At 36.9% G+C, this 24,177-nt stretch overlaps 1 protein-coding gene and 1 pseudogene across 2 annotated transcripts; one reads left to right on the top strand and one right to left on the bottom strand.

Annotated features, from left to right (window-relative positions):
- Positions 1 to 24,177, top strand: part of LOC126630317 (cyclic nucleotide-gated ion channel 1-like) — a 37,847-nt pseudogene that overhangs the window by 3,676 nt on the left and 9,994 nt on the right.
- Positions 15,407 to 23,578, bottom strand: LOC126627773 (cyclic nucleotide-gated ion channel 1-like). Of its 2 annotated transcripts, none has more exons than XM_050297323.1 (7): positions 23,427 to 23,578; positions 20,763 to 21,225; positions 20,459 to 20,653; positions 16,867 to 17,183; positions 16,657 to 16,768; positions 16,418 to 16,543; positions 15,407 to 16,144 (listed from the first exon to the last, which is right to left on the bottom strand). In XM_050297323.1, the coding sequence occupies exons 1-7, from the start codon at positions 23,477 to 23,479 to the stop codon at positions 15,644 to 15,646; spliced, it is 1,767 nt and encodes a 588-aa protein (XP_050153280.1). In that variant the 5' UTR covers positions 23,480 to 23,578; the 3' UTR covers positions 15,407 to 15,643. The 2 variants fall into 2 exon arrangements, with proteins under 2 accessions (XP_050153280.1, XP_050153281.1); XM_050297324.1 differs by having other exon boundaries at positions 20,763 to 21,161; positions 23,427 to 23,565.

Here is a 24,177-nt window from a genome sequence, read left to right as displayed (position 1 = left end):
TGATTTTTCTTTAAAGTGAACAGTACCGCGGGCTTTTCGTTAAAACTCCCAAAAAAAAATCCAAACTTCAAAATTTCCATGTCCTTGGGGGCTTGTCAACAATTCCCTATAATTTGGAAAGTAATAAACATACTAATGAACATAAACGGTAAATTAAGTTTGTTTCAAATAAAATAATAAAAAAACAAAAAATAATAAAATTTAAACTATAAAAGAACAAATTGCCACAAGCGTTAGTGAATAATGAAATGAATAACTACAAGAATGGATAGGAGTGCATTTATTTGGGTCTCGATAAAACTCTACCAGAGATTTGAACCCAATCGGAAGAAAACAGTGTCCCCCACTAATATTACATCATATTCCTATGCTTTAGATACAAGACAACTTTTGAATTAATTCAGAATTCCCAATAAAATTAATTAATTAAAATTCACCGCCATCATCTTTCCCACATTGTTACTAATACAAGCAACGATTTCAGTTTTTGTTTCATCAATCAATTAATCATATTCATAAGTTATTGATCGGTTGTTATTTTTTATTTGCTCTATCAATTGTTAATTCATGTATTATTTTTAGGTATTTGGAGCCCTTTAAAGATGAAGATGTCACATTATAACTAGAATTGATTCTATTAGTTTAATATAAGTTTGTTACACATGTAATTAGTGAGTGAGTTTGTTAGGAGTGAATAGCCAAAGGCTATATATATGTAACTGTTTATTCTACTGAAGTAATGTGAAATATAACAGTTTTCTTAATCACTAAGAAATACTTTTTCTCTCTCTTCCTCAAGAACTCTGATATTCTATATGGTATCCATCGCCGTTTGCCTCACGGCCGCTTAGATCCTCATCGTCTTCGCTTCGCATCTCTGATTCTTCGCTTCGCATCTCTGATTCAGTGACTGTTCTTCACGACTTTCACCTCTGTTGTCATGGCTTCTCCCTCTGATTCATCATCTCCGTCTGAACCAGTCCCAAATTTCTCTTCTCAAAACCCTAATTTCTCAAATTCGTTGAATTCGTATGCTTCTCTGACCATTCAGAACATTGGAAGCATGGTTCCTATCAAGTTGAAGCGATCCAATTATCTGCCATGGCGTGCACTGTTTGCACCAATCTTGCGTCGTTACAAGCTTCTTGGCATCATTGATGGCACAGAGTTGTGTCCACCGCCTCTACTCTCGGATCGATCTGTTAATCCTGCCTTTGAGATCTGGTATGAGAAAGATCAGAATCTTCTGATCTGGTTGAATTCCACATTATCTGAAGATGTGATTCCCTTTACAGTCGGTGTCTCTTCTTCTCGAGATCTATGGCTCAAGCTTGAACACCGTTTTGGTGGTGTTTCTGATGCTCACATCCACCAGCTCCGATCTCTTCTTCAGGCCATACAGAAATGATCTCAATCTATGTCCGATTATCTGCAACAAGTGAAAGAAATCTCTGATTCTCTCTCGGCTGCTGGTGCACCGATTTCTGATCGAGATCTCATAGCGGCAACACTGGCTGGGCTTCCCGACGAGTTCGAATCGTTCATTGATTCACTCATGCTTCGTCTTTCGTCTACTTCCTTGGATGAATTACATGGCCTTCTTCTTACAAAAGAACTCTCTATGTCTCGTCGCAAGAAGCTCTCTTCCACTACTGAACCGTTTCAAGCCTTTTCAGTCCAGTCCCAAGCACCACTACTTCCCACTCCACCGACTCTTGCTTTTGCTGCTCAGAATTATCAATCACAGCCAAATTCCTCTCGATTCTACTTGAATCGTGGCCGTAACACCAATCGTGGATCTCAATTTAACAACAATCGCTTCCATTCCAATCGTGGTTCTCGGGGCAATTCTCGTGGCAACTCGTCACATCGCGGTCCCAATCACGGTTCTCGTGGCTCGTCTTTTTCTGGTCATTCCATTGGTTGTCAAATTTGTGGCTCCTCCAGTCATGAAGCTCTTGACTGCTTTGATCGCATGAATCCTGAACTTTCTGGTAGAATTCCTCCTGCAAAACTTGCGGCTATGTGTGCTCATTACAGCTCCAAACCATTGCCTTCCTGGCTTATTGATTCTGGCGCTACTTGTCACATCACAAATGATATTGCCACCATCAACTCCCCTACACCATACACTGGAGAGGACAAAGTATATATTGGTGATGGTAAAGGTCTGTCCATTCACCATACTGGCTCTTCTTCCTTGCACACTGCACATGCTGATTTTACATTGCGTAATGTTCTTCATGTTCTGTCTATGAAGCATAATCTGTTGTCTGCTTATCAGTTTGTTAAGGATAATCATTGTGTATTGACTCTTGATTCTGATGGGTCTATGGTAAAGGATCGTTCTACGAGGAAGATGCTTTTGCAGGGTCCCGTTAATGATGGATTCTACTCTTTGCACAGCTCATCTTCCAATGGTTTATCACCTTCCAGCTCCTCTCATGCTTTTGTCAGTATTCAAGCTCCTCTTAGGCTCTGGCATTGTCGCCTTGGTCATCCTTCTTCGGCTATATTTCGCAGATTAGTCACTACCAATACACTGGCCATCAAAGGATCATCAACTGTGGATTTCTTTTGCTCTGACTGTGCCATAGCAAAGAATCACAAGTTACCTTTTAGTTCTTCTCTTTCTTCCAGTACTCATAGCCTAGAATTGTTACATTGTGACTTGTGGGGTCCTGCTCCGGTAACCTCTGTCAGTGGTTTTAGATACTATCTCCTTATTGTTGATGACTTTAGCAAGTATAGTTGGCTTTTTCCTTTGAAAGTCAAATCTCAAGTGTATTCTACATTTGTAATCTTCAAAAACTATGTAGAAAACTTGACTGGCAATAAAATCAAAACTGTTCGTTCTGATTCAGGGGGTGAGTTTGTTAGTTCTTCCTTTACATCTTATCTGCATACTCATGGTATTCTTCATCAATTGAGTTGTCCACATACACCGGAGCAGAATGGTTGTGTTGAACGCAAACATCGTCATCTAGTTAAGACAGCTAGAACTCTTCTAGTGCAATCCCATGTTCCTCATCAATACTGGGTTGAAGCTTTCACTACTGCCTTATATCTTATCAACAGATTACCCATTTCTAAGCTTTCCCAATCCCCTTGGGAGTTATTATTCCACACTGTTCCCGATTACTCGAGACTCAAGGTTTTTGGTTGCTTATGCTTTCCTTGGTTAAAGCCTTATGTGTCATCGAAACTTGATGGCAAAAGTACCAAATGTGTCTTTTTGGGATACAGTCTTCAACACAAGGGATATCGGTGTTTGGATCCTCAAACTCAACGGGTTTACATTTCCAGACATGTCATCTTTCATGAAACTTCATTTCCCTTTTTTGATCGTTCACATTCTGTGATCTCTGATCCTTCTTCTTCTTCTACGCCTTTTGATTTAGTCTTTTCTAAATTCTTACCAACTCCAACCTGTCATTCCACCACCACTCCCATTTGTTCTGCATCGTCCTCCTCTATTTCAATACCACCCCCTCGACCCAACAACCTTCTCCCTCTCTGAACCCACCATCCACCCTGCAGCAACCATCCACCCTGCAGCAAGTTACCAATGTCCATCCCATGCTCACACGGTCCAAAAATGGTATTTCTAAACCCAAGGCTTTCAATGTCACTAATCATCCTCTTCCTTCTTCCATTGAAGTGATTCCCACTACATATTTGCAAGCTTCCAAATCTGCAGATTGGAGACTGGCAATGCAGAATGAATTTAATGCTCTTCAGTCCACAGGCACTTGGGTTCTTGTGCCTCCAACCTCTTCTCAGAATGTTGTTGGCTGTAAATGGGTCTTTCGTCTTAAAACGAATCCTTATGGCTCTATTGAACGGTACAAAGCCCGGCTTGTAGCCAAAGGCTTTCACCAACAGGAAGGCTTGGATTATCACGAAACCTTCAGTCCAGTTGCTAAACTGTTACCATCCGCATCTTACTGACCTTTGCTGTTCAATTCAACTGGTTTCTGCATCAGTTAGATATTAGCAATGTTTTTCTTCATGGGGATTTGAAAGAAGATGTGTTTATGGTTCAACCTCCCGGTTTTCAAGATCCGTCTCTTCCTCATCATGTCTGTAAGCTCAAGAAATCTTTATATGGGCTCAAGCAAGCACCCCGGGCCTGGTTTGACAAGTTGTTTCAGGCTCTTCACTCTCTTGGATTTACTCAATCTTCTTCCGATGCATCTCTGTTTGTTCTTCAAGTTCCATCCTTGGTTATTGTGCTTGTTTATGTTGATGATATACTCATCAGTGGTCCTAATGTTTCTCTCTGCCAACGTGTTATTCAACAGCTCAGCACATTATTTCCTGTCAAAGACTTAGGACCCCTGCACTATTTTTTGGGTTTGGAAGTCCACCGAACTACCACCAGTCTCTTTTTGCATCAAGGCAAGTATCTCATTGATCTGTTGCACAAGACCAACATGGCTGGAGCTAAACCCTGTTCCACTCCCCTCAGTTCCTCCAAATTAGATCACAGTGGTGTCTTGTTACCAAATCCTACTGAATATCGATCTATTGTGGGTGCCTTACAATATCTCACCTGGACTCGACCCGATATTTCCTTTGCTGTCAACCAAGTGTGTCAGTTTATGCATGCTCCCACAGTCACTCATATGCAGGCAGCAAAGCGGATTCTTAGATTTCTCAAAGGTACTGTTTCTCACGGTCTTTTGTTCAACCAGGGTCCTTTACATCTCTCTGCCTACTCGGATGCAGATTGGGCAGGCTGCCCCTTTGATCGACGGTCCACTAGTGGTTTCTGTGTATTTTTGGGTTCTAACTTGACTAGCTGGTGTGCTAAGAAACAAACCACAGTGGCTCGTTCATCTACTGAGGCAGAATATAGGTCCTTGGCTCACACAGCAGCCGAACTTACTTGGGTCTGCAAGGTGTTGAACGATTTTGGCTTCTCCTTATCTGCCACCCCAACTCTCTGGTGTGATAACATCTCTGCTATATCTCTTGCCTCTAATCCTATCTTCCATGCTCGCACCAAACATGTGGAGATCGATTACCATTACATTCGGGAATTGGTTCTTGCCAATTTAGTCAGAGTGCAGTATGTGTGTAGTCAAGACCAAATTGTAGACATTCACACCAAATCCTTATCTAAATCTCGGTTTCAGTTTCTGCAGTCCAAGCTCTCTCTTGGTACTCTTTCTCGTTCCAAGTTTGGCTTGAGGGGGTGTAAAGATGAAGATGTCACATTATAACTAGAATTGATTCTATTAGTTTAATATAAGTTTGTTACACATGTAATTAGTGAGTGAGTTTGTTAGGAGTGAATAGCCAAAGGCTATATATATGTAACTGTTTATTCTACTGAAGTAATGTGAAATATAACAGTTTTCTTAATCACTAAGAAATACTTTTTCTCTCTCTTCCTCAAGAACTCTGATATTCTATACCCTTTGGTATTTTTTTTCTATTCAACGAGAGATTTTATGCTGGCACTCTGCTTGTGTAAATCATAGTACAGATCCCAAAAGCTGTATAGACGCTTTCTACTGTGACCGTCAAACTATTGCTTCGAGGAATATCACATTTTTAAACAAGCATTGCTCAACAGATATTTCAGACGGTGTCTCTTCTGTGCCTTTTAATTTTGGAATATATCTTGATGCCCTAAAGACTGGCATCGTGGGAAATGTAAATTTTTTAACAAAGTTCTTTTACTGTTTTTGGTGGGGGCTGCGAAATATAAGGTTTGTATGACAATCAACACTTTCAAGTAGTTCCGCAACATTGTTTATAAAGTCAATCGATAATTTCGTTTCCCACATATATATTTACTTGATCTTTGATCTTGTTGCAGTAATTTTGGCACGAATCTCATGACAAGTACCTATGTGTGGGAAAACGTGTTTGCAATTTGTGTTTCTATCGTTAGCTTCATCCTGCTTGCATTTGTCGCTGCAACTGCAACTGCGCCGCCGCAGGTTGGTGTGAACTCTCTCCCAGTGTAGTTTTCTCTCATTTTATCATTTTTTTCTCAGCTAAATTTGTAAATTTGGATCTTGATGATTGGTTTGGTGATATGGTTACAAAGAGGCAGCACCAGACGCGCAAGAAGACCCATGACGCTCACGATGTCGTCTAGCACACCCCCCGACAGTAGCGGGCACTAATGGCGAGAGCTTGTCAGCTTCACCAATCAATTAGCAGCTGCAGAAACGTTCTCAATTATGGCCAAGAACTCTGGGCAACTCTTGCTCTATAGCTAGCATTGGACTCAAAACCAAACTGGTTGATAATGGTATGTTTCGACGTTTCAATAAGTTGTACGTGTTAGCCACATTAGTATTTCTATTAAGGATTGGTGATGTTTTGATGATTATATTGTTGGAGACAATTAGTTTGTACAGGTATGAATGCCCGCGCCGCGCTTTGTTGCGGGTTTTAAGAATACCGTTTAAGACAATACTATTAATATATAAATAAGTTATATAAATCAATATTTACACGTCTGGTGTTTGAGAATGTAAATCAGCAACACATTACAATGATCAAAAGATAAATGCTCATTATTCGAAATATTTAGATAAACTATGAACATGTAATAGAATCTAGATTTTCCTACTTCACTGTTTCCGGCTCATCTTCACCTTCATTATGTTGAGGTTTATGGTTTCAGCTAGTTCCTACAAATTTTGAAAAAAAAAGAGGAGTTGTTAGTGCGAACATATAAGAAAACAAAAAGGGGATATATAAGTAAAACTGAGATAAGAGTTCATTTGTGATCCTGAAGGTGCGAATTAAATTTTTGTTTCCCTCTATTTTCATCTGTTCTATCAAATGCAATAAGACTAAAATGAGTGCATTCAAACCAACCCATTTTTTCGAACTTCAGTCATACATCAAATATTCAGGGATACTAATTAAACAGAGTTGAGACATTCAAATAAATCACTTATAGCAACAAAAACAGTAAAAAAACAAATGTGTATGTAGAAATTAAAATAATAAAGAAGGTATATAATCTTTACGACGATGATGTAATAATCTATTGTGATTAATTTGACGAAGAAACAGTAGAACATATAAGTAAACAAATGGGGGTCACACAGCCAAGGGTAAGATGGAGTTTTTTTTTATAATAATGAAGGAGCATATATAATTCATTTTTCATCTGCTCTATCAAGTACAATGCGTGACAAAAGGAATGTATTTAAATTAGAAAGAGTTGGGTTAGGCATAGTTGGACAAAGAAAAGATCTTTATAGCAACAAAACCCTGACTGCAAGGAACCCAAACAACTTACATTTGTTTCTGGTCATCATTTGTGTATGACAGTTCAAAGTACTCTGCTGCTGAGTACAATTGTGTTCTCAAATTCTTCAAATCCTGAAAAAATAATGCAACGCACAAAGAAAATCACACAACCATTAGTTGCAAGGATTTTTGCACCATAAGAGCAACTCCACCGGTGGCTTTAGCCCGGTGGACAGGCAACCAAAAACACCCAATAGCCTCCCTCCCTTGCCCCAGCCCATGCGGGCGATTGGCCTCGGGGAGGCCCAAGTGAGAGGGGAGGCAGGAATCCATAGCCTGAGAGCCTAAGGCGAGCTGATGCAAGGCTGATGTCATGGTGACGTCAGTTATGTTATAAAATTAATATAAAAAATAAAAATTTAATAAAATGTAAAAAATTAATAAAAAATCCAAAAGAAATTAGAAAAAAAAAACTAATAAAAATTTTATAAAATTAAAAAAAAAATCAATTCGGACATTTCATTCCCCAGCTTCATCTCCACTGCCACCTCGCCACACTTGATCCCCGACCTTGGACCACTCTACCTCCCACGCGCTTTCTTCTTCTTTCTCTCCGTAAGTCACTGAAAAACCCACACACGGGGGAACCTTCACATGCCGTCGCCTCAGCTCTACAATGGGCACTGGAAACGGATTCATTAATTCCTAGAATTAGGTCAATTGGATCCAAAGAGGATCCATGTCCGATAAAATTAAAACTAAATTACGTGGCATAATTGAGAGCCAACAGTGGCTAGGATTAAAATCCTTGTATAGTGTTGCAGGGGAAAAAAACATGCAGAGGATCCAAATTCAGAAAATAATTAGTCTTGTGAGTTCCACACATGCATGCCACGTGTGTCGTTTTTAAGGTCAAAAAGGGGAATATATTAAAAAGGGTAAAATCCAGCCGAGAACAACAAAGAAGGCTAAAAAGCACTAGCCCCAGGAAGGGACTACAAACAAAGCAAAAAAAAAAGACCAAACTTTGATCAAAGACGGTTAGATGTCCGAAAAGAACCAGCATCCTCTCCTGAGGAATTCCCTAGGATCTTAAGGATTCCGCAATCATGTATGTTCATCGTATATCGTGCGGTCAGAAATCATTTAAAATTTAAATTTTAAAATTCAAATATGAATAGTACGTGATGAAAACTGACCGCACGATATAAAATGAACGGACAAGATTACGGGATTCCTAGGATCCCTAGGGAACTGCGCAGGAGAGGATCCTGGTTCGTTTGAAAAGGGATTTTAACATGACATAATCAAAGGAAAGGGATCATCTTTGGATCTCTTTCCTCCTAATTCATCAAATTAGAGAATCTGTACCATTGAAATTTTATCCAACGGTTACAAATAAGGGCTCACTTTAAAAGTTATAATAACTTCAGTCGTTGAATCAAATTTCAACGGCACAGATTCTCTGATTTAGTAGATTAGAAGAAAATAATTCAGGGATATCTATTTCCATATCAAATGAAACAAATGGTTATTTTCCATGTTGGTGGGTCACCCTGAAGCCCTCAATAATTAATCAATAATTCATTCACAGTGCATCTATACTATTCGGTTCCAGGACGTGATAAAACTGAAAGTTGACAGTTGAACAATGTTTCACAACAAATCCCCTGATGATATCAAGAACGATATCATGAATAGCATAGAGAGCATTGAAAAAAATACCCAGATGCCGAAGTCCACAACCCCTTCCTTACTCTTTCTTGGCAAAGCAAAAGATCTTTAAAACGCTTTCTTTTCATGGATACACTTAGGCCTGGTTTGGTACTGAAGTGATTCTGAAAAAAATGGGTATAAAAAAAAGCTAGGAGTTTTTTTGTGTTTGGTAAATATTCAGCTTCAGTTTTTTTTTCACAGTTTTGGACGAAAAAAAAGCCAAAAACACAAAGCTGCAAAACCCAGCTTTGAAAAACCGACTTTTTTTCACATCTGTTTTACATAAAAGTTTACCAAGCATTATAATACTCTTTTTTTTTTTTTCAAAAGCACTTTTACAAAAAAGTTTACCAAACACTCTGCTGCTTTATTTCATAGCTGCTTATTCTCACAGCACAACAAAAACAGTTTTTTTTCAAAGCATAAGCAATACCAAACCAGCCCTTAGAAAAGTATGTTCTTCAAAACCCGATCTCTCTCCATCTATTAATGCCATCCATTTTCACTGCAATGTCTTTCTGATGATATACGTCTGCGCGCTCATGTGTTATTGTATATGTAAATATGCTTAAGGATAGGGATGAAAAAGTGTTGACGTTGATATGCGACTATCTGAAGCCAGTGAAGTACAGTGACAACACCTTCGTTTTTCGAATGGGAGATCCACTCGATTGCATGTTGTTCATTATCAAAGGGACAATGTGGACCTACGCGTCATCGAGTGACGGTCATGCTGGGCAAGGAATCTCGTCAATGTCCATCAAGCCCCTCGGGAAAGGTAACTTCTACGGAGAAGAACTGCTCGATTGGGCATCGAACTGTTTCACCGAAGTTCCAGTCTCCAGCAAACATGTTAAAACTGTTAGTCCCATTGATATGAGAAAGAAAATCAAGGGGTTTAAATATGATTATCTCATTCTAATTAATATCGAGGTATTTTGTAATAAAATTTCACATTTGACGGATTGTGCAAGTGATAAAGTTGGGGACAATATCGGTGTCGTTAGAGTGGGGCTTGGCCCAGCGATCTAAAAATCCAACGTGGTATCTAAATGGGGTTACATGTGAGGGGGAGTGTTAAAATTTCATATCAGTGGTGGGATAGAAAACCAAGAGGTTTAAATATGATTACCTCACTCTAACTAATACCAAGCATTTGTGCTCATGTCCCAGGACTTGGAAACTGTAGTCTCCAGATGCAAACATGCTTGTGCTCATGTCCCAGGACTTGGAAACTGTAGTCTCCATATGCAAACCATATTGGGAATGTAAGGCCATCTCTAATTGAAGTCTCCAGATGCAAACCATATTGGGAATTGGTTTAAATATGATCACCTCACTCTAAGTAATACCAAGCATTTGTGCTCAAGTCCCAGGACTTGGAATAGTCTCCAGATGCAAACCATATTGAGAATGTATGGTCATCTCTAACTGAAGGGTCCAGAGGGCAAAAAATAGCCCGAAAATCGTCTCCAACCAAAGGCTAGGCCAGATAGCTCGTGGGCCCCACAAAATCTGAACGAGCCAGAGGGCGAACCGGCTGGCCATCTTTAGCCAGCCCGTTGGCTAGTCCATTTTGATTTTTTTTAATTTTTTCTTTTCCACTTGCCCAGCCTAGTTTCCTTTTTGTTTTTTTTTTCTTTCTTTCAGCCCACTTTAGGGCTTTCAATATTTGGTCACAGCCCACTTTTTACTATAGCCCTTGTCCATCGGTTAGAAATGATTTTTTGTGACAGAGCTAAAACGAGTCATCTGGCCCTTTGGCCCTCGGTTAGAGATGGAAACAAATATAGCCTTGTACTGTTAATTAAAATATTAATATCTTGGAGGGCCAGAGGGTTAAAATGAGTCATTTGGCCAGCTTTCGGTAGGAAATGGTCCAACAATCGTGAAGAGGTGGCACTTGCTACCATCCGTCGTTTCCATACCAAGGCAAAGCGACGCCTGCCCATCCCCGGCTGGAATAGAGAATGTTAATGGTGGGAGCTTGCCATCGACAGCAGGCAATTAGTATATTCAGAAACGTCAAAGTGGAGACGCTCAAATTATGGCCAAGAGTTCCATACACAACTCTAGCTGAGTACATATTGTATAGCTCTGGCCGCGAATCAATATTGTTGATATTTAGGCAGGGTATATATTGATCATGTGCAATCTAAACCTTATATATAGAGAGTGCTTCATGTTGGATATGTTCTGGGGAGCAAACAACAAGAAGACATTAGCACAAGTGGTTTAAGTAATTAAGTCAACTGCAAGTGTTTTATTGATAGTTTTTGAATAAAAATAACATCTCGTACAAGCTCAACAATCCAATAATATTGGGCATTTTTCGGTTCCACATCTCGTTGGAATGGTTTCGGCATGTTAATAAATCTAGAGAGTTGTTGACAGTTTTGCTTCTGTTATGACTAGTGAAATTAACTTATACCATTGCTTCTGCCATTTTGTTCTTACCTTATACAACCAAGTACCAACATCAACTCTATCCCACAAAGTCAGGGATAGATTAGAAGCTGAATATATGATTTGATTGTAATTGATAGTAGTTAACTTTTTACATAATATTTACTTGATTGTAATCCCTTATTATAGGAGCACAGTAATTGTGTATATATGTATTCCAACCCAATGAATGAAATCCTCATTCCTGGCAAGCATATATCTTGTGCAGTCATTCTTTACATCAATCAGTTAGAAGATAAGAGTTATCTCAAATAACATATTTACAAATTTGAATACATGTGATAATAGTGGAAAATAAGATTAATCCAAAGTGTTTATCGGTCGAAGAGTTGTAGAAGAATGCAAACTGTTCCTCAGCATATTCCAACTGTTTGGCAGTAGAGTTCAGCTTACCCTCTTCTTGTACATTTCACTATAAAATATGCCCCCGCGTTGCGGCGGAAATCAACTATTTTAGACATAACTGCATGAATAAAAACACATTTAACCTGAATAAATTCAACACAATCATGAATGAACAGAGGGACACATAAGTGAATGCGGTCAATAAGATAAGCAGGCTTTTATACACATTCAACTGACATCTTTTATCATCGTAGTCTCCAATATATACGGAAGGTATGTAAGCTGAACACAGAAAAAGAGGAAATGACATAAACGATGTTTTGAGGGGAATGCCAGAAATGAACCATGAGGGGAAACTTACACAGGAAATGACCAGATTCGCTGCAATAGAAATTAAATTAAGGAAAAATCAGGTTTCATCCCTATTTTTGCTACTCCATTGATTAAAACCTTATTCCTTTTCAATTTTTGATTAAGGTCCTTAGGTTTTAATAAACGTTATTAATTATTTCAATAATAAAATATTTTTTATTTCTAAATACATTCATTTAGTGTTAGAAACGTTACATTTAATATATTTATATTTATAGCTAAATTTTTTATCATATATTTTTATTTTTAGTTTGTACCTTTTTTTAATTTGCAACCATTTTTTTAATTTGTACCAATTTTATTTTCAGCTTTAATTTGTACCCATATATTAATTTCTTTTTTTTTGCCCATATATAGTAAACTTTTATTTGTATTTGTACCAATATTTTTTAAATTTATTTGTACCCATTTTTAATTTTGCTAAATGTACCCATGCTAATTATATGTATTTATTTTATGTTTTAAAATATATCAGCAATATTTTTTTTTTAAATATGTTAATAATTATGTGGGTACATTATTTTTTTGCTATAATTTTGTGAAGAACAATATTACTCTATTATTGATTTTTAAGTATTTACTATATTTTAAAAATATTATTTGAATTTGGTTAAATTTCATAATTTGAGGGACATTAAATGCATAAATACATGAGTTAAATATTTTAAATGATGCTAAGGGCCTCGATCAAAATATTTAAATAAACAAGGTTTTAATCTAACAATTAGGTTAGTACCGGAACCAAAATGACCCTTAAATTAATTTATGGTTAAGTCCAAGTCGTTCATTACACACATATGTAGGGAATTATCAAACAATGTTTAGTAGTTTTACATATTCCTAAAGCAAAGTGTTATCGACACTCCAAAAAGTTCATCATAAACTCCTTGATGTGCAGTTTTGTTCTTATATTTTTATACCAAAACTTAGAAATCTTGGACAACCAAAATGCAAATTGAAAAAAGACCTAGATCATGAAAACATAACAACAAATTACCTATATCAAAGAATGGAAAAGCGTCAAGAAAACACATGAAATCAGATAAAAAACATAATATCGGATAAAACATGAAGAGGGTGAGAAAGGGAACTGACATGTATGAAGATATTTGCATATGGTAGTGGCCTCGCAGTAGTGCTTGTTACAGAGATTGGAACATATCCATGTGTCTGAGTTGTGTGCATAGAAATGTTGTTGGTGGACTGAATGTACGTAAACTTGTAATCGCATTTCCAGAACCATTGACACTTTTGAACTATCATCTTCCATTGAGAAAAAGTGCCACTCACTGAGATTTGAGAAAAAAGGGAAAGAAGAACATAACCCAAAACCATCAACTTCTCGAAACCAAAACATAGCGAAAACACAGTACTTTATTCATGAACAAAACCAACCCCAGAGAACAATCAAAATTACTAACTCCCATTGGCAAATATATATATATATATATATATATATATATATATATATATATATATATATTGAGCAATTCGTGCGAAAAAAGTTGAAAAGCTTCGAACTGAGTGAGAGACAGAGAGAGTGGAGTGAGAATGGCAAAGAGAATTAAAACCAAACAAAACAGTAGAAAATCAAGTATAAAGATGGTACTTATCTTGTGAATAAGGACATGCAGACGCAGGATGGACGAAGGAGAGCACATCCAGGGTCCAACTCCTTGTCTTCCTCCTTGTCCTGTTATTCCAGCATACAAATAGCAAAACACAAAACCAGAAACCCCCAAATTTATTCATTTCTTAATTGAAATCCAGAAAAAAAATGCAAAATTTAAGTAATGCATAGAACCCAGATCCCACCCCAAATTTATGATCTGAAGGTTTTTTATAAATCAACCAACCATGAATCAAAGAAGAAGCAAAGGATTGAGTAAGGGGAGAAGAGAGTTCCACTGCGAGAGAGAGTGTTTGAGCGCAGTGGTGCTGTCAGAAACGGTCCAAAGGGACAAACCCAAACCCCCAGCCACGATCCCTACCCTTCTCCCTCAAATCCTGACGGCCCCCATGCTTTTCTCTGACTGTCCCCTCTCTCCCACTCATGAAATCGAGGATCTGCAGCAATGGCGATGAGATCCCCACTCCTCCCTCTCCCTCTCTCTTTATCACTCTGTCTCCCTCTCCCTCTATCTCTATCTCTATGTCTATCAGCATGACCTCCCATCCTTGAAATCCTCACCAAGCTATCCATACTCCTCCCTCTCCCTTTCCCCCTCTCTCTCTCTCTCTCTATCTCTCTCTCTCTCTCTCTCTCTCTCTCTCTCTCTCTCTCTCTCTCAGAGGCGGCATGGCCTCCCATCACCGAAACCCTCACCGAATGAAGAATGAAGAGGCAGTGGCAATTCTGTAAATAACGTGAAATCCACCAACAGCAGGGGTAAAGAAAGCTAGTTGCAGAATGGTAAATAATTTGCACAAAAAGATGCACTAAAAGGCGGTACGAACAAAGTCACCACCTAAAATGCACCAATGCAGATAACACACATTTCATCAGAATAAATTTAACAAAATCACAAATCAATATAAGCATCTCTAAAGAATTTAAATAACCAAGAGCATCTCTAAAGAATTTAAATAACCAAGAGACGGATGAACCAAAGCAGTTTGATTTTCACTTACATTCACTTCAACTGACATCAAAAGCCACGTACAATCAAATGGATGAACTTAAAAGTTTGTATTCACAAAATATATATATCAAAACCCAACTAATAAGAAGGTAGGACCCACAAAGTGGCTAATGATGAGGGAGAGGGGGAAAGAGAGGAGTTTGTTAGTCATATGGTGGATGTTTGATCTCAACCAATCCCTCTATAGATTAAAAGAACCGACAAAAATTGTCATTTTACAGTAATTATTTCTATACGCTTTGATGAGTCGGGCCTCTCATTAACGAATTTGGGCTTTTATTGTAAAATTAATTTTTTTACTCTTATCAAATTTTTTACTCTATATTTATACAATTTCTCTTCGTGAGTCTTATTTTCTTGTGAAAATAATGTGTACGAAATAGCCCCATTTGTTCATCACCCTAGGCCATTAAAAACTCAAAAACTGCCTTGAACACTGAACTACCGTATCAGCATCGAAATATTGAATTACCATATTATTTAATTAAAAATTAAATCAAACCACAATATCACATCGCTGAAAATTGTAAATTCAGCCGATCGAAGATTCAAAGTAAAAACTTTGAAATCCTTTGGATTCTCGCATAATTTTTTGAGGTTGGGCATTATCGACTATTTCATCGATAAAACACTTGTAGTTGACTTAATTACTTAAATCACTCGAGCTAATGTCAACATATAAATTACATCAAGCAGCACGATATATAAGGTTTAGAGCTTTCTACCACTGCTTAATTATTGAAACGTACGGCTATATTATTTTGAGGCCAGAGCTTATACGAAATCTACTCAGCCAGGGTTGTGTATGGAACTCTTGGCCATAAAGCGTCTCTACTATGACGTTTCTGAAGATACTAATTACTTGCTGTAGATGGCTAGTTCTCACTATTGTCATCCCCTATTTCAGCCAGGGACGGAGGCGGAAGTCGTTGCGCCTTGGTATGGGAACGAAGAGCAGCAGACAGTGTCGCCTTCACCTCTTCAGCATTGTTACGATTGAGCAAGTCCCCATGTGGTCTTGGGGAGACTACAGTTCCCAAGTCCTCGGCCATGAGCACAAATGCTTTTACTTTTGTATGACTTTTGACATGTTTGCTGGAGACTGGAACTTTGGTGAAGTCTGATGCCCAATCGAGAAGCTCTTCCCCGTAAAAGTCACCTTTCCTGAGGGGCTTGATGCCCATTGATGAGATTCCTTGCCCAGCATGACTATCACTCGACGCGTAGGTCCACATTGTCCCTTCGATAATCAACAGCATGCAATCGAGTGGATCTCCCGTTCGAAAAATGAAGCTGTTCTCACTGTACGTCGCTGGCTTTAGATAGTCGCACATCATCTTCAACACTTTTTCATCCATGTCTTTAAGCATTGGTATCTGTAGTATACACACATAGGTTAATCTACTGTACTCTTTAATTTGAACAATAATTTTGTAATGCATGTAACATTAACCTAGTTTTAGTAATAACAATGTGATTCTGTGTTGTTAACTAACTTAGCATTATTATATAACTATGGACTATAAACTTTAAGATTATAGTTTAATCTTATCATTATTGTAATTCAAACATCGAATGTTAATGTCATTTTGTTTTAAAACAATGTATTCCATAAATTAATGGTGAGAGATAGAGGTTGAGGAACATACTTCCTTAAGTGTTTTTATAGCTTCCTCTGTTTTTATACCTTGTCGTCTCATTTCCTCTGTTTTTGTTGTTTTTATACCTTGTCGTCTCATTTCCTCTTTTTTTGTAGCTTCCATCTGCATAAAAGCCTGTCTCGCCACAAATCAAACAATTACTTAATATACTCGAAGAACCGCAGTCTCAACTCCCAAACACAGAAAAATTGATGAAAGTTAATGTACAGAGAGATTTATATACCAACCTGCACGTTTCCAATAAGATATAAAAACAGTAGCAAGCCAGTCACTGAAATGAAAATCGCAAACAAGTTTTCCCATGAATACGTACTTGTTTCCAGATTTGTCCCAAAATTACTGCAAAATATTAGTCAACGTTGCCAAATTAGATAACCCCAAAAATTTTATTCGTTACATATTTTTCTGAAAATTGTTGACTGTCAATGGATATGTACCTTAGATTTCGCAAGCCCCACCAGAAAGAGTATAAAAACTTATTGCCGAACTTTTGATCCGGGTTTTCATTTTTAAGGGAATCGAGAAATATTCCAAAGTCAAATGGAGATAAAGCATCATCTGGAGTATCCAACGGGCAACTTTTGTTTAGATATCTGATATTTCTTGTAGAATGCCCACTATCGCAGTACAATGTGTCCTTACATCCAACACAAAAAGTGCCATTACATAATTCATAACTAAGTTTTACACAAGCATCGTGCCAACATGATGCCTCTCGTTGAATAGAAAAAAAATACCAAAAAGCTCCGAGTACCTAAATCAATAAAATGCAAATACAAAACACTAGATATTAGTCTACCTATTAGAATAAAATTAATTAATCCAAAATTTTCTCGTAATTAATGAATGTAATATCAATTGTAATTAATTAATTTAGAATTTCTACCACATATGGATTTTCTCAAAGCCTATATTTATTGCAAACATTATACATAATTAATCAAAAAGTTATATTTCTACATGGTATCATTTGTCCACCATAGTCTAGCGGTCTAAGCATATCATCTTTTTTGCAACCCAAAAAAAAAAGAAAAACCTTCTGGTCGTTCTCTTCTTGTAGGACTTTCTCACACCACCAAGAAAAAAAAATCACAGCAGCCTTTACTCCTTTATTGTAGTCTCACTCCTATAGTTTTTAGGGTTTTGTCTTGATTCTTTTTTTTTTTTATTGGCGTCTTCAACCTGTCATGTCTGAACTTCCTTCTTGCCTAAATTCTTTCTACAGCAATAGCAAGCCTTGTGGCATCCTCCTAGGCTCAACACCGCAGCTGGCCTTTTAAAGTCAGTTTGGGAGTGAGGTGCTTAAAAAAAAAATACCTATGAAAAAAATTGTGAGGGTTTTAGGTGTTTGGTAAACTGAAAAAAAAAAGCTTATTTTGGAAGTTGATGTGGGAATAAGCTGAAATCAAAGGAAAAAAGCTGAAGCTGCTATTTGCAGCTTTGGAAAACTGGTTTTTTTTCAAAACACATAGAGCTACAGTGCTCCTTTAATGAAAAGACCCACTATCAGACTGCTTTTTTTTCCAAAAGTACTTTTTCAAAAAAGTTTACCAAATACTCTGCTGATTTATTTCACAGCCGCTTATTTTCAGCACAGCCGTTTATTCTCATAGCAGTTTTTTTTCAAAGCACAGCAATACCAAACCAGCCCTAAGTCCTCCACGATGTAACACTTGTACTACCTCACAGCATACCCAAGCAGCCCGCACCGGTTTTATAGACCCGACTCGGCTCCTTCCTTCGTCGGCGCTCACTTTGCTTCCCAAATTATTATTTGAGTAAACTGTCGATTTGCCCCCTGAACTATCACCCAACTTTCAATTCCCCCCCTGAACTTTTTAATTGGAAAATTAATGACTTAAACTAATTTTTTTTGGCCAATTTCCCCCCTACAGTTAGTTTTTCATAGATTTCATCCAAATTAATGTTAACTCTTATCATGTGCAAACCACGTAACTCTCATTTGTGGACAAAATTGTCATTTCACTAGACCTTTAGATACAAAAGCTATAGAATCACACATATTTGCATAGGTTTATATTTTAGAAATCTAAGGTTTTCAATTATTTTAAAGAATGAAGCGACCGAACTACCCACACATGTTGTGCATATGCTTCCATTTAACAAAAATTTGGATAGAATGAATGAAAAATTAACAGTAGGGGGCAAATCGGCCAAAAAAAATTAGTTTAAGTCCTTAATTTTCCAATTAAAAAGTTCAGGGGGGAAATCAAAAGTTGGGTGATAGTTCAGGGAGCAAATCGGCAGTATACTCTTATTATTTCGATACCGGTGCCACTCATTAAATGATCGGACAATCCTCGACACAAACGCATGTTTTCTCTTATGCCGCCGTGTCTGCCACCAGCACCAACAATGTCCCAGCGTCTCTTGCTGCCCCCTTCCGTAGCCTGCTTTGCGCTAACCACCTTCGTTGTTCAGTCCACTCGTCCCATGGTCACTCGGCTACGCGACGGCATCTCCAAACCCAAAACTCGAATTGATAACACTGTTCGGTATCCTCTTTCTCATGCTCTTTTAGCGTCTATTTATTCTAGTAAACCCATTTGTTTTTCTCAAGCTTCTAAGCATCCTGAATGGCGTTAGGCCATGAATGAAGAAATAATGTTTTACTTCGCAATCAAACACATGGTTTCTTATTCAATCAGTCATTTTTAGCTTCTCTAACACCCATTATATTTTTTATTATCGAATTGAATAAATCAAATGAACATACGGACATGATTAAACATAGGTATGTCCGAAAGGTTAAAAAATGTATGTTTATCATTTCTCTTGTATAATGTCTAAGACAAAAATTAGTATTTTTTTTTTCAAACAAACTTTAGATTTTCTTAATAGATTAAGGAGGGTCCATTTAAAATTTTCGCACAAGACCTTCAAATTCTCAAGGACGACCTTAATCGCGGGTTATATGGCTCCTTACATTATCTTACTTGAATTTGCCTTGATATATCTTTTGTTGTCAGTTGCTCAATTCATGAGTTCCCCTTGCATTACTCATATGATTGCAGGCAAACTGCTTCTCCGTTATATCAAAGGTACTATGGATTTGGCATTACTTTGACTCCCTAACTTGCTTCTGATATGCTTATTCTAACATTGATTGAGAGAGTTGTTCAGACACTCGCGGCTCCACGGGTTACCTCATTTAACTTGGCACCGATCTCATCTCTTGGTGCCCCAAAAAGCAACCGACAATGTCTCGATCTATTGTTAAACCTAAATATAGGTCCCTTCCTCATCAACGTGCTAAGACTATGTGACTTTATTTTCTTCTTCGCGAGTTTGGAGTTTGGCTATCCTTTCCAATTCTACTTCATTGTGACAATTCCTCATGCCACATAACTTGTTACTAATTCAGTTCATCATGCTTGTAGTAGCCACATTGAGCTTGATTATCATTTTGGTCATGGAAATGTGGCTCTTTATGGTCATCACATTTGTTACATATCTTCTGTCGATCTTCTTACTAAAGCTCTTCATCAGCCGTGTCATGGTGTACTTTGTTTCAAACTCATCCAATCAGGATCATCCAAATTGCAGGGGGGGTGGTGAGTGGTGGTGGTGGTGGTGGTTGTGTGTTTTTTCTTTGAACAAACGATTATATCTACACTAAGAGGAGTGAGGAAGTGGGCTAGCTAAGCTTCACAATTGGTTCAAATTCGCTTTTGCCGAAAATCGAATTTAAAACCTCTTACTTACAAGTGAAGATGAATACCACTAGACCGTAGTATTAAATGGCATGGTGGTGGTGTTAGGATATAATTAATTAATCCGGAATCGTCCCCTTAATTAATGGAACGTAATATCAATTGTAATTAATTTAGAAATCCTACCACCTATGAGTTTTCTCAAACCCTATATATTATAAACGTTCTACATGATTAATTTAAAGAGTCATATATTTCTACACTATCATTTTCGAAAAAAACTGCATTGGTCCATAATCCAACATTAGTAACTAATGAAGTATTGGAGTATAATGACAATTGAGTTGAAACTTACATGACCAGCAAGAATGTAGAGAAACAAGTTGAATAGACCCTTAGGCCATATCCCATTCATCATTTTGAATGCCTTGGCCGACAGGTGAATTCGAAAAATCCTCGGAACATATTGACCGAGAAGAAACACATTCACAAACATTGTGTTTTCCACAAATCCTGAGCCTTCCTTTGGGTAAAACATTAGTATTATCAGCTGCAGAAAATTAAAAGATAAACAAGCGTTAGAACATAGAACCATCAATTTCAACTAGCTACCAAAAAAAATAAAAATAAAAATTAGAGTTTTAGTTAATTTCTCTTACTTGTGGGAGGGGAACAAGAGCTAAAACGTCAATTATGACGGATAACCACGACATATTCTGAGCTATTTTCCTGGCATATTGAATCAACTCTCTGGCTTCCCATTTTTTACTGGAATTTCCCCAAGTTTGTTTCACCTCCTCATTTTTCTCCATTGTCTTTTGAACAGAGTATGAAATTTCACATATCAAATGCACGACGAAAATGACATCCGTGAGTGATCGCATAACAAGAGCAACAATTTCCAACTTTTTGTCCGTGTGAAGGCACTTTTCATCCTGATTGACATTCACAACATAAAAGAACAAAGGATCCAGAGAGACAGCAAATACACATGAGATCACAAATATACTGTTCCACATTTGAAGGTAAGGCCCCTGATGCACATCAAAAATCACCCCCTGAAGCACATCATCAAAAATCTTCTTTATTTTTGTTATCCAATTTGGAGCACTCATCACCTTTCTGGGAAACACGCAACAAACAACGAATGAAATTCATATGCATTCACCCTAAACCCTAATATATGAGCCCCTCGAGCTAACAAATTAAACAAGATAAAATGAGATATAAATTCAATTATAATAGCAGCTATTAGATTTATTTCAGTCTTTCTCCGCTAAAACAAGTATCCGTCCTTGCATAAAGTAACATAATTATGAATAATAATAATTTAACAATAATTTTCAAAACTTGACTACAATATATATATAATAGAATTACTATCTAATGATCAAATATAATTCATGTGAACAGTTGTAGGGCTGCTTTGGTATTACTGTGCTTTGAAAAAAAATTGTTTCTGTTGTGCTGTGAGAATAAGCTCATTTTTTCTGCTTCACGTTTTCAGTTTTTTTTCATCCAAAACTTTGAAAATAAGTTGTTTTTAAATGTTTACCAAACACTTTTTTGAGCTCAGCTTTTTTTTTTATACTCACTTTTAATAAAAGCATCTCAGTATCAAACCAGTACGTAGACCACTACAAGAAGTCTAAATGAAATCAGACTACTACCAAAATATTTTAGAAATTTTCACTATACACAACAAAATACAAAAACTACTCTTTTTTTTTTTTTTAACAAAGGCCAAATCTCACTTTGATATTCTAGATGATAAATCTATATATTGCTATTTGTCAAATTTCCGTCCGAATTTGTATAAAGCTTCTAATTTTCTCCCCAACTTTAATTCTAGCCAATTTTTTCCTGCCCCGGGACGTTAATTATTGGAATTTTCTATCAATTTTGGTCATATGGCAAATGTTTGAGGGTAATATAGTAATTGTATCCTTCATGTGGACAACGTATTATTTTCTTTTTCTTCTCTTCCACTAGTTGACTCCATATACTTTATGTTTGAATTATTCATGGAAGTTTAATTAGCAATTACAAAGTATTGGCTTTGTGCCCAATTTAACAAAACAAGAATACATTTTTGCCCCTATACAATTGACATATGTTATCCGCGTGACCAATTGAAAAATTAGATGAAAATTTTCAAAATCTAACACCAAGGGGAAATTGACTATTTATAAAAGTTCAAAGGATAATCGGCTAAAATTAAAACTAAATGGAAAAATTGGCAACTCTACACAAGTTCACATAAATCAACAATTAAATCATATATGTATAATATATATATACATATATATATACAGAGAGCATAAGGGGAAGGATCTCCATTTTTAAAAAAAAAATGGGGATTAGGTGTGGGGCCCACTTCACATCGAATTTCAACGATCCGAACCGTCTATTTTGTTAGTCTCGATTCATAGATCATCCTTGCAAAAATTCAATTCAATCCGAAACCATTTGCCTATTTAATTATCAAGATCAAATTTCATTTTTTCTTATATAACAAAGTATTCGTTCATTTCCTTGAACCCAATTAGATGTCTTAAACATTTTCAATTTAGTTAATATTTTGCAAGAATGATCTATGAATTGAGACTAACAAAATAGACGGTTCGGATCGTTGAAATTCGATGTGAAGTGGGCCCCACACCTAATCCCCATTTTTTTCAAAAAATAGGGATCCCTCCCCTTAAGCTCTCTGGCTATCTTGAAGGAGGGCATCCTGAAGAAATGCAGGAGGGACCTCACTCCAAAGTAAGATTATACATGGTTCTGTGTATATTTGTAGCCAATCCCATAAATTAGTATAAGTAAGAGTTTGCCATTGTTAAATGTGACGCAACGTTTCCTTGAGGTCACTGAGTCTGTAGAAAGAAGTTTATCTTTGTTAAAAGTTTTCACTGAAGTCAACTCCTCGCGTCTTTGAAGTATGAATAGTAAATCAAATTGGCCGCCATATGCAACTCCGATGCCAGCTACTGCCTCTCATCCGATTAGATGAGTTTCGTCGCCTCGCCACCGGCGTCACTATGCTGTGTTGGGCGTTTTAAAATTTAAAAGTAAAGGAACAGAAGGTGTTGCAATTGCTATATATAATCAAGTATAGTGTTCCAAATAGCATAAATTTCGTACGCATTTTGGGACTCTCCATGGATCCCCAACGCTTTATCATTCCCATTGCTGCGCCTTATTGCGCAACATGGTTCGCTGCTATACTTTCAGAGTGACAAATAAGAGCAAGCTAAGAGAATTCGAAATACTGAGAGAGAGAGAGAGAGAGAGAGAGAGAGAGAGAGAGAGAGATTACGAACCCGCATGTTACTGGCTGCTTCTCGATATCTGGATTTGCTTTCTTTCCAGCCATAATAACTTAAATAGCTACGACGAGGTTTTCAGTTTACTAGGTGGAGAGAGACTAGCATGCAGAGAGCTAGCATTTGGGTTGAGTGGCAGAAGCTGAAGCTGCTAGCTGCATTGCCATTCTATTTAATAAAATTCAAGTTTGTCTTTTTATATGACGTAGGCTTTTATATGACGTAAGTCATTTTATAATATGCATGGATTTAATAGTTTAGTGGATAAGATCCACCAACACATTTGAGTCTCACTTTTATTAGACCAACTTCAATTTTTGGGTTAAAACCTATAATTTTTAACCCAAAAATAATTTTTCTTCTTAAATTTTTAGTCCGAGATTAGGATAATTTTTCCTAAAGTAACATTTAAAAAAAAATATATGTAAACTATCCAAATTTAATTTTATGAAAATTTTAACTTAAAAACATTTAGATTCCGATAAATATTGAAAAATCACTAAACTGACATCATGAAACTCATGGAACATTACAAAATAATATGAAACACATAAAATATTTTTTTTAATTACTTTAGCCGTTGGATTTAAATTTAGACCGTTATATTTTTTTTACCGTTGAATTTAATCAAATTAGATCTTAACCGTTAAATTCAATGAATTTATAAATATAAAACTAATATATATGGTGGACTAGTCCCACTAACCCAAAGGGAATCCTTGGCTAAATTTGGCGCGTAAATGAGTTT

Source organism: Malus sylvestris, chromosome 7 (assembly GCF_916048215.2).
Source record: "Malus sylvestris chromosome 7, drMalSylv7.2, whole genome shotgun sequence".
Lineage (NCBI taxonomy): Eukaryota > Viridiplantae > Streptophyta > Magnoliopsida > Rosales > Rosaceae > Malus > Malus sylvestris.
This window is presented reverse-complemented; position numbering and strand designations above follow the sequence as displayed.

What these genes read in the sequence shown, in the direction of transcription:
- LOC126627773 (XM_050297323.1), bottom strand. Translation starts at nt 23,479, where the DNA reads ATGGCTGGAAAGAAAGCAAATCCAGATATCGAGAAGCAGCCAGTAACA. An exon ending in TCTACATTCTTGCTGGTCAT is followed by an intron (nt 17,184 to 20,458) that starts GTAAGTTTCAAC and finishes TTATTGATTTAG; the next exon opens with GTACTCGGAGCTTTTTGGTA. An exon ending in TGGGGCTTGCGAAATCTAAG is followed by an intron (nt 16,769 to 16,866) that starts GTACATATCCAT and finishes AATATTTTGCAG; the next exon opens with TAATTTTGGGACAAATCTGG.